We start from the raw sequence: 16,265 nt of genomic DNA on the forward strand, positions 1-16,265 counted from the left end.
CTGCAGTAGGAAAACTGCTAGGAATTAGGCTGCCAGATTTACACGTTTTTATGTTTAATATTCTCTATTTTGTTTGATAAATTGTTTATTTAAATCTCTAAATAAGTAAACTCATTCCCACCTCCCAGATGATTCTTCTTAGAGATGGTTCAATTCCACAGAGTTTTTTGTTTGTTTGTTTGTTTGTTTTTTTGCGGTACGCGGGCCTCTCCCTGCTGTGGCCTCTCCCGTTGCGGAGCACAGGCTCCAGACGTGCAGGCTCAGCGGCCATGGCTCACGGGCCCAGCCGCTCCGCGGCATGTGGGATCCTCTCGGACCGGGGCATGAACCCATGTCCCCCGCATCTGCAGGCGGACTCTCAACTACTGCGCCACCAGGGAAGCCCTCCACAGAGTTATTTTTAAAGCGAGGTGTAGGAATCCTCATTACTGACTAATCTTAACACTCGAGCAGATTTTTGTTGTGGTTCACTTGGCTTCATGTGGTTGAATACCGTGTGCTGTGCTGTGCCCACGTGGGACAAGGCAATAAAATGTGCAGTGCTTATCAAGCAGTTAAACAAAAAATGTTCCCATTGAGTAAAAACACCAAGTAGGCTGATCTAGTCATTTTTCTAACCTTAAACCTGGCCTGTTTTTATGGTGTCAACAAAAAATTAATCAATCGATCTAAGAAAGAATTGGAAAATTTTATTTGAGCCAAATTTGAGGATTATAACCCAGGAAGAGCATCTCAGAAAGCCCTGAGAACTGTCCCGGCTGTGAGAAAACACAGTTTGTATATAAGTTTTTTGAGACAGAGGCTGTACATTAAATAACATATTATTGACAGTTTACATAATCCAGATTTAAGCGCCATCGTGGTGTGTCATGTGACCCTTTATAGGATCAAGAAGGAAAGTTATCTTGGAGGAGTTGTCTTGATGCTGGGAGAATGCTGCTGTTTAAGGTTGAGCAGGTGTTCCTGCTGACGGGGAGGTTTGGTGGATGCCTAATGCGGACACACGACGCACAGTGGCAGGGGGGCGGAGTGCAAAGGGCAGAGAAGAATTTTGATGTTTAAATTTTTCTTGTCTTGCCATAGATATGAATTTTATTTCACAATGGCAAATTTCTGAGTCCTTAAAAGTATAACCAGATAAATATTTGCACTGAGTTCTACCAGGGAAGGCACTGGCCAGTCTCCTCTGGGGGCCTTTCCCAGCATCAATCACTTTCTCTCACATCCCCAGACACAGTTCCAGGGCAACAAACTACACTCACAAAGCAAGGCTGAGGAAGCAGCTTCGTGTGGGGCGTGCTGCACTGCTCCAACCTCCAGCGCCTTCTCAAAATTAAAAAAAAAAAGCACAAAAACAAAAACAAAAACAAAAGCTCTCTTGTCTTGAGCTGGACCCTGACGTCGCCATGGATCCAAAGCAAACCAAGCATCGTGGAGGCTGCCAGCTCTGCTCACGCTGCGCTTGCCCTTCTCGAAGGGAGCTCTGACTTTGGAATGACTGGTTAGAAACTAAATGGATTCATGGAATTTGATGTGGTATAAAAATAATAAAACGTGATACCCATGAAATACAGATGCTCTATCACAATTGGCCAAATTGGGGCCTCCTGGACTCAAAGTTTACTAAATTAGCCAGTGAGCTCATTCTGCACTTTTGGACCCTAATATATCTGGCTCAGAAAGAAATCCCTGCCCTTTTCTTCTTTGCTGTTCTTTGCTTTTTCTGCCTTCTGTACCAGGAGTTCACCCGACAGTTGCAGGTTCCTTTGATAGACGAGAATAGTAACTTTTATAATGATAATGACCATTAATTGGGCGCATTAGGCACAGCACACTATATATACACGTGTGTGTGTGTTTGTGTGTGTGCTCACGTGTGCGTGCACAAATTCCCTTCATTTACTGAGGCTGAGAAAGCGTAAGTCATCTGCCAAGGTTCTGTCCACGGAGACAGGATTTGAACCCAGCTCCAGACTCCAGCCCCAGTGCTGATGGCCGAGCAGCACTCTCTAGAGCAGGAAAGGCAATTAATTCTCATCTCCTGACACTTGCGTTTACTACAACAGCAGCCTTGTGTCCCTTCTCCCACATCCCTCTGGAACACAGGCGTCCTTTTCTCCCTGCGGACATGGGTCACTGTGACCCACCTCGTGAGCAGCTTGGTGGCGGATGGCACTGTCCTTTGTGCAAGAGAACAATGTCACTGCCCAAGGCCTTTCCTCCCGGAAACTCAACCAGAATGACTTCCTCCCCTGAGCTGACTCCACTAGGCTTGGGTCTGGTTACTGAATTAGCTGGTGCTAAATGTTTGCCAGGTGGATGAAGGCTGGGCAGAAGAAGGAAGACCCTGGAAGGAGCTTTGTGCATCCAAGAGGGCACTGTTGACCCACCAGTGTCTCCGTCCACTGGGCGAAGGCACTGCTGCCTGGGAAGAGGACCCCTTCCCCACCATGACTGATGCTGGAAACCCCCCTCAGGAGCCCACCTTCCCTGGCCAGCAGACCCTCACCGTAGGGCACTCGCGGGCCTTTGGCACCAGAGATGCTACAGGGTCTGAGCCTCCTTCACCGCTTCCCATTACCCCTGAAGTTCTGCAGGCGGAAAGGCTGGGCACTTCTCAGCAACGCCACGACCACCAGCCAAGCGGATGGCTCTGGGCTGTAGAGACGGCAAAGCCAGGGGCAGCCACGTCAGCGTTATTCGCAGTAGACACCGTCCTTCCAGGGCCAATGCCTAGCAGCCCCTTGGTCTCAACCTCCTGGAAAAACACCCGCAGTGATGGCGTTCCAACAACCAGCCCTGTCGGTGCTCTATCTCCCTAAAAGTTTTTTTATTATTTGGGCAATAGTACATGTTCCTTTTATAGATGGGCTGTTTATATTTACAAAGTGTCAATACATTGTGTGATATTGTGATATGATGAAGATATGTTTGGTCTTGGTTCCTGGTTCCTGGCACAGAGCTCCTAAACCCCTTGTAATTCCCAGAGTGACAGGGGTGAGAGGAAGATCTTTTGTTATTCACAATAAGCCCCTTTCAACCACACCTGACACTATGCTAACGAGGTGACCCTGAGGCCCCTGAAGAGCTTCAGGGTGGGGCTGGTCCCAGAGGAACCCACCGTGATTAGGGGTTGGAACTTAGGCCCCACCTCCAACCTCTAACCACGGAGGGGAGAGGGGCTGGAGATGGGGTTAATCACCAGTGGCCAGTGATTTAATCAACCAATGCCTACGTAACAGCACCTCCATAGAAACCCCAAACAAAGGGGTGTGGAGAGCTTCCGGGTTGGTGAGCACGCGGGCGGGGCTGGCGGGGAGAGGCGCCCAGAGAGGAGGAACCTCGGCCTCCTCGCCGCCCCTGCCCCCGGCTTCTCCTCCAGCCGGCCGTGCCCGGGTTCTACTCTTCTACAATAGACTGGATGTCACGCACGTAAAATGCTTCTCTGGGTTCTGTGAGCTGCTCTGGCAGGTTAACCAACCCCGAGGAGGGGGCGTGGGACCCCGATTTACAGGCCGTCCATGGCCAGGGTCTTGCAGTGGCCGCTGAAGGGGGCAGTCCTGTGGGACTGAGCCCCTAACCTGTGGCGGATGCTGTCAGAATGGACTTAGATTGTAGGACACCCAGCTGGTATAGGAGAGTGGGTTGCTGTGGGGAAAAGCCCACACACTGGGTGTCAGAAGTGTTTTCTGTTGGTAAAAAACAGCTCGCAGCACATCGTTTGGGGGATTTTATACACTTAAAACTTAACACTTGATTTCTGGCATCAGTGCTTTTTTTCCCTCCACTTTGTCCCTTCTGCCAAGTTTACTCTTTCCTTAGAGCATCTTTTAAATTTTTTATTTTGAAATCATTTTATTTTATTTTTTAGGTGGCCATTGTTTTTTTAATTTTTATTTGATATTGAAGCACAGTTGTATAAGAGTGTTGTGTTGAAATCACTTTAGACTAATAAAAGCGTAGTAAAAAATTAATACACCCTTTTCTTTTCCTTGTTATGTAGTGTATCAGCCTGGTTCTAATCAAGAGACAGAAACCACACAGGAATTCAAACAGGGCAAGTTTAACATAAAGAATTATGAACCTACAATCGGACAGTAACTGCACAGAGGAATCTAAAGGGCTGCAGGGGAGGGGCTGATGTGAATGCAGCGTCTGGAGTACACGTGTCAAAGAACCAGGGCGAAGCAGCCTCCACGCCAGGCCAGGCTGCAAGGTCAGTAAGGGCAGCCCTTGCTGGCCATGTCCTGAAGCCAAGCGCCAGTAGATGCTGTGAAGGACGGTGAAGCAGGACAGGACAGGCAGACATGCTCCCCCAGGAGGAGGAGAGAAGCTCCTTCCCCAGGCAGGGCCTCGAAGGCCCTCCCCCCAAAGCACAACACCAGGCTCCCCGCCAGGAGGCCTGATTAGAGGACGCTGAAGGCAGCCGGACCCAAGAGGCAATGAATTCACAACAAGCACCCCCGTTTGGTACTCAACATCCATCAGCAACATTCTACACACGTCTGGACTCCCTTTCAGCAGCTAAAGCAGCCCCAGAAGACACAGGTCTCTTTGTTACAAGTGAGCTAGTTCCTCCCCCAGTGAGAAGATGCACAGTCCCTACAGTTATTGTATCCATCGCTGGCTGTGTTGATTAGTCCTCAAACCCACCATCCACAGAAAATTGTTACCTAAAGATTAAATTGAAATGCTAACCTCCAGCAACCTGTTTATAAAATAAAAACGGAGACGCAGAGAAAAGAAAATGGTTAGCAGATAAACACAACATATAACAAGCAAAAACACACGCTCAGCTGCTGCAGCCTTCATCCGTGTAACCGGTCCTGAGGTCCTGGTCGACATGCGTGACTTCCTTCCCCAACTACCCATCCCGTCTCTCCCGGCCCTCAGCAAGAACCTGCTCTGGGTTCCTTATTGGACAGAGGGACCAAACCTTCATTCCTGAGGGGCCTGGGTCCTCAATACTCCTGCTTTAGTTAATTACTGATAATTCATGTTTTGGTCGCTCTGCTTTTTCATTCACCGTTACTACTGGTGGTGGGAGGGTTACAAGGAGCCCCCGGAATCCCCAGGTTCCCGCGTCCTCCCTGCCACCGTCATGCAGCAGTAACACAACTCCCCACCTTGGTAACTGGGCTCAATCACTCAAGCCAATGGATTAACCCCTTTTTTGTTTGTTGGTTCAGAGGCATAAGGAATGCAAAGTGGCCAGTGGCAAAATCTCAGCTTCCGGGTCAGTGGGACCATTGCTCTGAGCCCTGGTGGAAGGCTTGCCCTCTGGAGAGTAAAATTTCCAAACCATCTCAAAGCTGCCAGGACAAGAAACAAAAATCCTGCAAGGAGGTTATGAAGTGTACCAGTGAGAGGACCACTCATACTTCTAATTCTCGACTCCCACACCCATGCATTCTGGCTCTGGGGGACACAGCGCCATATAACGGTCCCTAACTCAAAGTATGGGTCGTATCCTACACCCTTTCAGGGTGTTGCCTCCCTCCCTTCCGGCGTTATAACCAACTCTTCAAGAAGCTATTCCAGCTTTCAACTGGGTCAGCCACTTCTGGGTGATGGGATGTGTGATAAGACTGCTCTTCCGTTGCTGGGAACCGAGTCCCCGGCTCAGACGCAGTGGAGGGCCTGGGAGGTCATGGATGCTGGTGCCGGCAGCAGCAGTGCAGGCAGGAACGTCTTCCATACCCAGAGTGTATGTTTATTCCAGTGAGGTCAGAACTCCGCCCCTTCTATGATGGAGGAGGTCCAATGTAATCCACCTGCCACCAGGCATCTGGTGGTCACCACGGGACTCAGCATTAGTCTTGGCTGCCGGCAGACCGGGCACTCAGCGGCAGCAGTGGCCAGGCCGGCTTCGGTGAGGGGAGCGCATGTTGCTGAGCCCTGCACACCTCCACCCCTGCCACATGGCCACTTTGTTCGTGGACACATCGAGTGAGCCCTGGAGTGGCTGCAGTAGGAGCTAGCTGACACCCATGGGGCGGTGCTTCTCCACCTGATTATTAAGAGGCTCTTCTGCAGGGCACACCCATCAGTGGGCATCCGCCCGGAACGCGAATGTGTCCACAGGCTGCTTCCTCAGAGAGGTCCGTCCACACGCCTCTTCCAGAGCCGTCCTTGGAGAAATTTTCCAATCCCGTCCCTTCCAAGTTGCTGACCAACCACATCATTAGCAGCCACCCAGGAATTAATACAGATTCCTGCTCCAGCCCCGTCTCACTCCTGACAGTGGACGGACAAACAACCCACTCCAAGTTCTGCCCCGAGAGGACTTCCCTTCACTGCGTCCTTCCGGGTAAGCCTTGGGTGGGGCCGCAGGGCTGCTTCTGTCCACTTCGGGGTGGTCCCAGCATGTCATGCAGACCCCCCATAAAGCAGGCTCAAGCTTTTTCTTCCACAGCCAATTGGTTATAAGAAACACCCTGGAGACCCCGGACGTGGATTGAGAGGGGAGGCGACGCCACAGGAGTTGGTGTCCAAGGAGTCTGAGCACCTACGCACGTTTCCTGCACTTTCCATTTGATGGGACGCTGCTGTGACACACCCAACCCTGTGGCGAGGTGGGTCAGACAACACTTGGGCTGCGTGGTCTCCTGAGGTCCCTGGGTTCGGCGTTTGGGAGGCCTCCACTAAGGCCCAACAGCAAGCCAGAAGCTGTTCTTGAAATGAGAATCATTAGCTGCCAAAGAGGACACTGACTTTCCAAAATCCTGTGCTAAGATCTCCCGCTGGTGCTTGTCAGAGGGCCCGTGCCGATCCCAGTGCACCGTAGACGCTTTGAATCTCATCGGATCTGCTGGGTCCTGAGAACTAATGGTGAAGCAGCTTGTACCCCAGCCTGGTCCCCACTTGGCACTGCCAGCCTCATGGGTGAAATAGCACGTGCGAATGTAGCATATGGCATATGTAATTTCCCCAAACCGCAACTAACTGCTGTGCTTCTTTTCCTGGCAGGTGGTGCAAGATGCAGCAATTTGTCTTTCACTTGAAGGGGATATTTCAATGTGTCCTGAACCACTGGAGCCCCAGGGACTTCTCTGAGGTGGTGGGCCCTAAATGTCTGTGGGGCTTATCTCTCACTCTCTAGTTTTTATATGTCTTGCTGAGGCATCTACAGTTCTGGCCACTTCCTTCCGATCTGAACCAATCGGCACAGTGTCATCAGCAGAGCGGTCCACGGGTGGTCCAGGTCTCTGCAGACAGCGTCAGGCCTAGAGCGGAACTGACATGTCCCTGGGGTGATACTGAGGGTGCACCTCTGGCCCTGACAGGTGAGAGAAAACTGCTGCCGGTGGCCCTTGGAAACTGGTTTGAAGAAAAAGGCGTCAGTGAATCCGTAGGTGCACACCAAGCGCCGGGGCCGTGTCGACTTTCTCTGTGGGAGACACCTCACCTGGCACACAGCAGCTGCACTCGAAGCCGAGGGTGGTTGCGTTTGTTAAGAGTCCACAGCCAGCCTCCCAGACCCCGCGGCTTCTGCACAGGCCAAAGTGGCAAGTTAAATGGGTTTGTGATCAGCATCGCCCCCTGCTGTGCCAACCCTTTGATCGGGGCATTAATTTCCCAGGGGTGACGCACAGCTTCTGGTTCACTCTCATGATAAGGGAAAGTTGTCCCAGAAGTATGGCCTGGAAGTAGCTTGGGCTGTGAGCCTTGGGTTTGAGTTGACTGGCCTGGTCCCCAGCCTGTCCCCACACCCCGTAGCTGGGACCTGAGCCACGTGCTTTGGCCCTACTTCCTCAGCTGCCCCACAGGCAGAGCAGGCTTGTTCGGGGAAGCACAGAACTTGCCTGCCTCCGAGGAAGGAGCAGCTGTGCTCTGGGGGCTTTACACAGGTGCCAGGCACCACTCCTGTGGGCCTTGGCCACGTCCTGGACTCTGGGTCTGCCCTTCAGTGTGCGTAAGAAAAACTTTAGCCTGCTCCCTCAGGAGTAAAAAAAATAGTTTGGAATTCTCTCATCCAACTACTGGACTGCTGAGCGCAGGGCCTGCCCTCTGGGCGCAAACATCGGCCTCCTGGGACAGCCAAGTGCAGGCTGCGTCCCGCCCATCTCCAGGGCCCACAGGGAGGAGAGGGCCCGCCGGCCCATCGGGATGAGACGGGCTTTCAGGTGCTGTGAGGCCCCCAGGATGGCATCCTCAGATACAGGCTCTGAGTTGATGCTAAGTCCTGGGGCTGCAAACTGGCCCTGGACTCACCAGTCAAAGGAGGACTCTCTGGTGGTCAGGGGGAGTCTCAACACACTCATGGGGGGCCCAGCTCGTGCACAGAGTGCCCCTGTAGTTACTTCTCAGCTCCTGAATGAACAGTCAAGACAGACATGCTTGGTCACTGCAGAATCCCCTCGCCGGCTCCCCTACGTGTAGCCATTGTGATAGGGAAAGCTAGTGAAAGCCCCAAGAACAAGACAGCTGTGTCCACAGACATCCCTGTGTGCTGCTCCTTCCACGGCCACTGTGAACCCGAGTTGGCAGAGGGCCTGCTTCTGGCTCAGACGTCTTCTGAGGAGTCTGGGGCCGGTGCGCTTTGTATAATGTATCTAAAGGCAGGCCTGTAGGGAGCCTCTCAAGAGGGCAGTGGGGAGTCTGGACTTGACTTACCTTGGCTGGTTGTGAGGCCTCGGTGAGGGACCCCTGCCTGCACCTCCCCTAAACCGGAACATTTGGACAGGACGTGCCTGGGCACTGTCCAGCTCTGACAGTCTTCGGCCACTCACCCCGGGGGGATGGGGAGGCCTTCGCGTGGGCCTGGCATGTGCCCGCGATCATATTAAACTATTCGCCCCACATTTCAGTCCCTGCAGACGCTGGCCAGTGGCTTAACTCAGGATACTGATGTCCACAGGTGTCCCGCCTGAGGGTTAGTGGGGCCAGAGCAGGGGCGAAGCTCAGGGGTCTCCCCACTGGAAACCGGCTCGCGGGCCCTGAATACCCCGCATTCAGCCTGCGCTTGGCTGCACATTTGCTTTGTCGGTTTCAATCAATAGTTCGTCTCCTCTCCCCACCCCCATCCTTGCCTTTAGAAGAACATCAATATTCATGCATAAATTTAAAAACAGCACAAAAAGCTGACTCCCCGCTTTCTGCCCCACGGGCCTTTTTCTTCCTTGGCCCGAGTGCAGGCTTGGCTCCCCAACGAGTCCCCGGTGGCGCCGTCAATGCGGCCCTGTGTGCAGCCCGGCAGCCCCAGCACCCCCGCCCTACGCCCTCCGCACCCCGCCGCCACCGGCTGCGGAGCCAGCTGACGCGCCGCCCCTGCCCCCGCCCCGCCCTCGGCCCCCATTGGCTGCCTGGCCCGCAGAGGGACCGTGCCGGCCCCGCCCCCGCCCGGGAATGAATAAGTGGCTGCCTCCGCCCCACTCCTGCGACTCAGGACGCGGCAGCCGGGAGATTCCAGGAGCGACAACCAAGAACCGCTGACGTGAGGACACTCAGGGGAACCTGCTCTGGTCTTTTGGGGGCAGGGCCCGGAGGGTGGGCTTGGGAACTGGGTGGTAGTTTAAAAACCAGCCCCTTTAGGATAATTGGCAGGGTTTCAAAAGTGTGAATCTTACTACTGCTTTGTGGACACGGCTCCCTCAACTGGGGGCAGCTAGAGGTCCATTCTGCCTGTTTTTGTCGCCACAAGTCGGGGAAACGTCACGTCTGGTGGCTCAGGTGATTGCTGCAAACAGGCCTCTTCCTTAACTCCTTGAAGACCAGGGGTTTGCGTCCCTCCGCGGAGAAGTACAGGCGGCCTGATGCTCCGAGCGAGCATCTTCCCCTTGCTCCGCGCAAATGTCAGGGCCCCCTGGACGCCGTGCAGAAACCACAATACATGGCAAGTGAGGAGGTCTTTGCAAGTAAATTACACATCGAGCCCAAGAAATTGCGGTTTATGGCGGGTTTAACCTTCCTCAGTCTTACAGTTTCTTGGGGAGATCGGGCCATTTGCCCAGAGGGACTCTCACATCTTGTGTGATGTGTCCTTCTGAGGAGTTAACCCCCAAAAGTTCTCTTGTTTTCGAAATGAAAGGTTAATGTAGAACATTCATGGAATGAAGTGAAAGGGAAACATGGATATTTGATTTCCATTTCTCTTAAAAGACAACCTTTAACCATCAATTGGGAAGAATTTAACAGGAAAAACTTTAAAAAGTTAATTTGTAGTGTGGTTATGAAGCAAATCACATTTTATGGAGTTTTCACATGTGGGATATATATTTTACGCCTTTCCTTTAAAAGAAATCCCGCTAGTCATACTTCACACAAAAAGTAATTTAGCCTCCGCTTCCCCAAATCATCATGAAGCTTGAGAAGCATAAGGATCATGCAAAAGTTTCTTGGGTTTTTTGTTTTAAAAAAATTAATAATCGAAAACGAATGCAAAGGATAAGAAAGTATGAAATGTTAAAGATTTTAATCCATCTGCATTATTCTATCTATGTGGGATATATCTGATTTTTAGGGACTTAGAGCAAAACAAAGTATACTGATTATTAATAGGGTGCATTTAGCTAAGATCAGGCCAAGGCAAAAATCCTCAATCCTTTTTCATTTGAAAATCAGAAATAAAAGTAAGAATTTAAATGTTATATTCCAATTTATTTTTAAGATGCAAATGATATTCAACCCAGGAATGGTTTTGCAAAAATTAGACCTAATTCTTTTATTTATTTGTAACTATGACATTGCAAAGATTCTTTAAGGATTAGAACTCAAGGCCAAAAGCTGGCAAATTTCTCTCGCTGAGTGTCTCCGTTTTGTGAAACAATTGACAAGCAGTCCTTTGTCAACTGCCTGATTCCCAGGGTTGAACAGCTGTTTCCTTAGGTTGCAGGCCACGGTATAAGGTATGCGCTGGGATGGGAGATGGAAGCCTCCTGTTTCGATAAGTGCTGAGAAGTGGATGGCGACGCCTCCATGAATACCAAGTGCCTGGCGGTGGCCCAGCCTCCGGCCCATTTGTTCTGGCTTCAGGGCTGGTGTCAGGGAGGAAGACATTTCCCTCCACCCTTCTGGGTTCTTCTGGCTGGTCTAAGAATTAAATAGACGTGAGACAGGTTAACAGAAGAAACTCAAACCATAGTTTAATATCATGCATACATGGGAAAGACCCAGGAAGACTGAGTCACTCACAAAAATGCTCCAGATCGTCACCTTAAATACCATGATCAGCTAAAGACAAAGGAGGCTGTTGGGGGGTGGGGGTGGTCTGGGACTTCAAAGGGGAGGAAAGCAATTCAGATGGAGATGGAAAAGCAAATGTTTGGTAAAGCAGTGTTTGCTGCTCCATGAAGAGGCGATGGGACACAGAGCGGACTCAGATCTCTAAGAGTTCCCCTACCCACCCTTGGCCCATGTTCTTTGCTGACATCTCTAGTGAGTGCTCCATTCCTGTAACAGACCCTCCATCTACGTTCTGATTCAGGCAGCTAAGGGGGAAGGTCAGTGTTTCTTCCTGAAACTTCAGGGCCTTGATCATTTTCAGCCCAAAATAATCTGCATGCTAAAGAGACATTTGGGGTGGCAACTTTTCTCCCTACAACACTTCATCAGACGACCGTATAATACATGTTTGTTTCTGGTAGTCAAGGTACCTTTCCTTGATCTTCATTTTCAAAAAAATTTGTGGCAATTCTATCACATTTATTTTTCCAGTTGAATTTTACAGCTCTTTTTTGGTCATGTTCCTCACCCATCCAAAAAACAAAAAAATGCTGTAGACATTTTTGTTAAAAATGAGTTTTAAAAAATGAGTTAAGTTTATATATCCATTTGAAGGAAAGTAAGTTCCTACATTTTATGCCCTTAGTATCTTTTGGAAGGCCCTGCACTTTTCCTGCTAAACTTCTTCTTCGTAATACATGTGTGCTGCTGTAAAAGAAGACGACTTTTCCACGGTGTTTTCTAATTGTTCATTGACAGAACACACGGATCCTGTTGACTCTCGTCTCCTCATCTGGTTCCTAGTCACCGCAGTTCATTCCGACAGCGTTGCTCCCCTGCTCTGTCCTCTCGTCTCGGAGCCAGGGCAGCGGGGGCCTCCGGGGGCTGGGGGCGGAAGGAGTCAGGCCGAAGCCCCTTCACCGCTCTGCCTCTGTATTTGGGCTGAAGGTTCCCACTGGCCAAACCAACCAGAAGCCAGAGGGCGTGGGAACAGAGTAAAGAGAGCGGGGGTGGGGAAGAGTGGCCCCAAGGGGGGACCGGAGAGATGCACCACTCTGAGCCCCAAAGGCGAGGGGAGCCGAGGCCGTCGTGCCCCCTGGCGGCTGAGGTCTGAGTGGGTAACACCTTAAGTGTTCTGTGCTCGAAGGTGTCTTTCTTTGTGGCCCCCAGGATGTCTGAGCTGGAGAAGGCCATGGTGGCCCTCATTGACGTCTTCCATCAATATTCTGGAAGGGAAGGTGACAAGCACAAGCTGAAGAAGTCCGAACTCAAGGAGCTCATCAACAATGAGCTTTCCCACTTTCTAGAGGTGAGTCTTGCTTTTTAAAACTGACAGGTTAATCTGCTCTCCTGTCTGCTTGTAAAACCACCTGTCCACTTTCTCTTCTGAGCCGCCCTGAAGGTGGTTCCGGGTCAGTGTCAGGACTCCTAGGTTGTTTCTGAAAACGTGTTTGCACAGATGAGCCCTCAGTACACAGGCTGGCTGAGGTAGGCCCCACCGTATTCACTTGTGGCAGTAGGAGCATCAAGGAAGGACTGCCGTCTCAAAGGCAAAAGTACAGGTTCCAAATAATACTGCCTTTTCTCTGAAACATCTAAGGATGTACAGCAATAAAGGTGACAACATGGGATGGAAAATATACTCATGACTTATCATGGGTCACAGTGAACATCTAAGAAGGCTGTTAAAAATAAGCTTTTGTTCTTGGGAAAAGGACTGTTTCGGCTTTTCCTACATGGTTACATGGTGATAAGATGCTGTTCACTCAGCAGACGTTACTGAGCTCTCAGCTCGGTCGATGCTGGGAGAGACACAGGCCCCACGACCTGGCGCATCACTGAGTGGCCACAAGCTGCTCACAAGAGAGGCCCCGGGGCCTTGCAGGGGGCTCTGTGGGGCAAGGGGCCTTGGCGGGGAACTTGAGAAGCTGCGTGAGGGCGCCCAGTGAGCCCTGTCCTGCCCTGGCAGCTCCTGCTCTGTTGGACGTGTGTCCAGGCTTCCCACCCGCTGCCTCCACTGCCCTCGGATCAGCCACACGCATTATCTCTGTGGCATGAGCCCCATGTCCTCGAGGCATTGAACTGCAGTCCACCTGGTGCCTGACCTTCCCTTGGTGCCCAGAACCAAGGTCACCAGTCACACACAGAGGAAATGGCCAGACCGTGAACCAGTGCACTAATGTCTGACCAAGAGCTAATTCCGGGGAAGATACGAGAGCCCCAGGCCAGGGCCCTGCCACACAGTGGTGGACAGCTGTCCTCCTGGGCAGGCTGGGCCACCGTGTAGGACAAGCCCCAGGCTCCATGTCCCATGTCTGCAGGGCTCCTCCCGCCCCACTGTCCCTGCCCCGCCCAAACACCCCATTGGCAGAGGAAGCGGCCTGCAGGCTTGGGATGGGAGCCCCTAGTCTGATTCTGGGGCTGGTTTCCCTCAGGCGTCCAAGTTCACCGAGTGGCAGCTGCCCCACGCACGCTTTCACTTACCTGGTCCCCCCGATTCTGCCTCAAAACCTCACAATCAGAAGAGGTCCCCGATTCTTCCGTAAAACGAATCGCTGAAAGGATAAACTGGGACAGTGCTTGTCAGGTGCGGCTCAGCAAGTGCAGCCGCTGTCGTTGATTACTGATTTAAAACAGAGAAAAAGCTGAGCATTGTGGGAACCACCATTTGTAAAAGATAAGTAATTCACAGTAAGTGTATCAAGGTATCATGAACATTGCTGGCCTGGTTTTATGAGGCAGTTTGTGTTTGGAGGCAAATCTATCATGTAATTGAAATCAATCTTTTAGCAGTTGTGTATGGGTCCCACCCCAATGCCCACAGGAATCTCAACCTTTTACATGTTTTATATCCAAGGCAGCCACTGTACATTACACTCAACTTCTTCAGGCCCAGCTCTCCTGCCCTGAGGACTGGTTATTCAGAGCCATCCGCTCAGTGTACATCTTCCCTTCACTGTGTCCGTTCCTCTGAGACTCCTTCACCACTCACTTGGCTGCACGTCGGGCAGAATGTCAGGAAAAGCCCCAGGACACCTGGAAGGCAACTCAAGTGGCAAAAAGACACAAGAAGTTAATAAACTTAGGGCATGTTCCCAAGAGTTATTTCAGCCAAAAACCGCTTTCAAAACGTGAAAATCCACTGGAAGCCCTCACTATAGGGCCTTCTACACACAGAAGCAATGAAAAACTTACAGGGGCCAAAAGTTCAGACATTTGCATATAATATGCTCAGGCTGATCTAGATCGTACTATTCTTTTCTGGGTATTTTAACACAAACAACCCGCAGTTTTTCAGATCTTGGCTGTTCCATTCAGTTTTTAAGTAGGCCAGGCCCCACTGGACCTAAAGGAAGGTGGAAGAGAAGGCTCAGACCCCCAGAGACTTCTGCCAGCCAACAGCCTCCTGGTCACAGGACAAGTCCTTTCTGGCATTTTGCATTTCATGTCCTAGGTTGTTTCTGATACAAATTATTAAAGCCAGCCAACTTCTGATCATATTTTGATATCCTTAAATTTCATTTAGAAACAAGCTGGACAACTGCTCTTATTTCTCTTAGGAAATCAAAGAGCAGGAGGTTGTGGACAAAGTCATGGAAACACTGGACAGCGATGGAGATGGTGAATGCGACTTCCAGGAATTTATGGCTTTTGTTGCCATGGTTACCACTGCCTGCCATGAGTTCTTTGAACACGAATGAACTAGAGAAAGCAGCCGGGCTGTTCCTGTAAGAGATGGAGGTCGGGCAGGGAAGCCAAGGCAGGGCTTGCAGGGTAGTAGGGGCTGAGCTTTCCAGCTGTGTCGTAGCTAATTAGGCAGCTTGATTTGCTTCGCGAATGAAAAATTGAAACCTCTTTCCAAAGGGCTGTTTTTAGTGGCCCCCAGCATTATTTCAGCGCTATTAGGCATCCGTGTTAGCTGACTGGCCCCAGGGACTCTTGGTAATCACTTAGGAAAGTCAATCCTCAGTCACAAAGCATGTGCTGTACTGGCTATCCTGGCTGTGTAGACCCCCTAACCCAGAAAAAACAAACTGATTACCAGAAATGGCTGGAGCACTGTGGTTTCCGTGAGCTTCCACTACATTTAAAAACACAAAGCTTTGTCCACCAGCCTTTGAAGAGGCTGCCCTTCATTACATCTGCTCATCACTGGGGCAAATGAAGCCGAATGTGGTTGGGTGGCCTGACAGTCTGTCCCACCTACCAAAGAGCATGGTCACGTTTAGAGCCCTTTCCTACAGGTGGCTGTGATGACTGAGTGAGTAGTTAATGCTAACAGTTCTAAATGGAAAATCTCTTTCATAAGCCAACAAGTACTGACATTGTAACTGTAATCAGAACTGAGAATCAAGCTTCTACATTCAGTGGGGTTCTCCTGACAGGATCACGCTTTGCTGGATCTATGGGGCGTGGGGCAGCGGGGGCAGGGGGCTCGGGGCGGGCCTCAGCTCTGCCTCTGGAGACAGCTGTACCCAAGCACCCACGCCTCCTGTGCTGCCTATAGAATGAGGGTTATGACGGATGTGTTTGGTCTGTTGGTGAAGGTCATTCCCGACCTGTCTGGGCAGACAGGGTCTGCTTGTGGCTGTTGGTGAAGCCAGGGAACTTTAGGACCTTTATGCTTTTGTATCCAATTCAAATAAATCAAGTTACAAATATTAAGAATTACTTCCAGGAAAATTCAAATTAAGCTTATCCACCATTTTTCTGTTTTGTTTTTTTTAAGGACACAGACTTGGAAATCATAAACTAATTGGTCGCTTGTATTTGCATTAAATAAAAAGCATTGTAACAAGTCTCTGTAGCTGTAAAACATGAAATAAAAGCTAAATTCCTGCAAAACTGGGAAAAGGAGTAAAGTCCACGCACCCTGACGTCATCAGGGCTGCAGACGCTGCACCGCCCAGGCCAGGGTCAGGAAGCTTGGGTGAGGAGGGGTGGGTCCAGGGGAGGGGGATAAAGGGGTGGGTCTGTGGAGGGGCGGGGCCCTGGGGAAGGACATAAAGGAGCAGGGCATGGAGGGGTGGGGCCATGGGAGGGCGATAAAGGGGTGGGGCCATAGGAGGGACATAAAGGGGAAGGGTAGGCCCTGGGAGGGA

At 50.9% G+C, this 16,265-nt stretch overlaps 1 protein-coding gene across 1 annotated transcript; it reads left to right on the forward strand.

Annotated features, from left to right (window-relative positions):
- Positions 1-9,397: 9,397 nt before the first annotated feature.
- On the forward strand, positions 9,398-15,569 carry S100B (S100 calcium binding protein B). Its single transcript, XM_060099697.1, has 3 exons — positions 9,398-9,436; positions 12,334-12,472; positions 14,724-15,569. Exons 2-3 carry the CDS (start codon positions 12,335-12,337, stop codon positions 14,862-14,864), a joined length of 279 nt encoding a protein of 92 aa, XP_059955680.1. The 5' UTR covers positions 9,398-9,436; position 12,334; the 3' UTR covers positions 14,865-15,569.
- The last annotated feature ends 696 nt before the right edge of the window (positions 15,570-16,265 follow it).

Source organism: Mesoplodon densirostris, chromosome 5 (assembly GCF_025265405.1).
Source record: "Mesoplodon densirostris isolate mMesDen1 chromosome 5, mMesDen1 primary haplotype, whole genome shotgun sequence".
Classification (NCBI taxonomy): domain Eukaryota; kingdom Metazoa; phylum Chordata; class Mammalia; order Artiodactyla; family Ziphiidae; genus Mesoplodon; species Mesoplodon densirostris.

Bases quoted from the DNA above. Each gene is read 5' to 3' on its own strand.
- S100B (XM_060099697.1), top strand. From the start codon at position 12,335: ATGTCTGAGCTGGAGAAGGCCATGGTGGCCCTCATTGACGTCTTCCAT. The intron at 12,473-14,723 runs GTGAGTCTTGCT...TATTTCTCTTAG, and splicing joins AGCTTTCCCACTTTCTAGAG to GAAATCAAAGAGCAGGAGGT.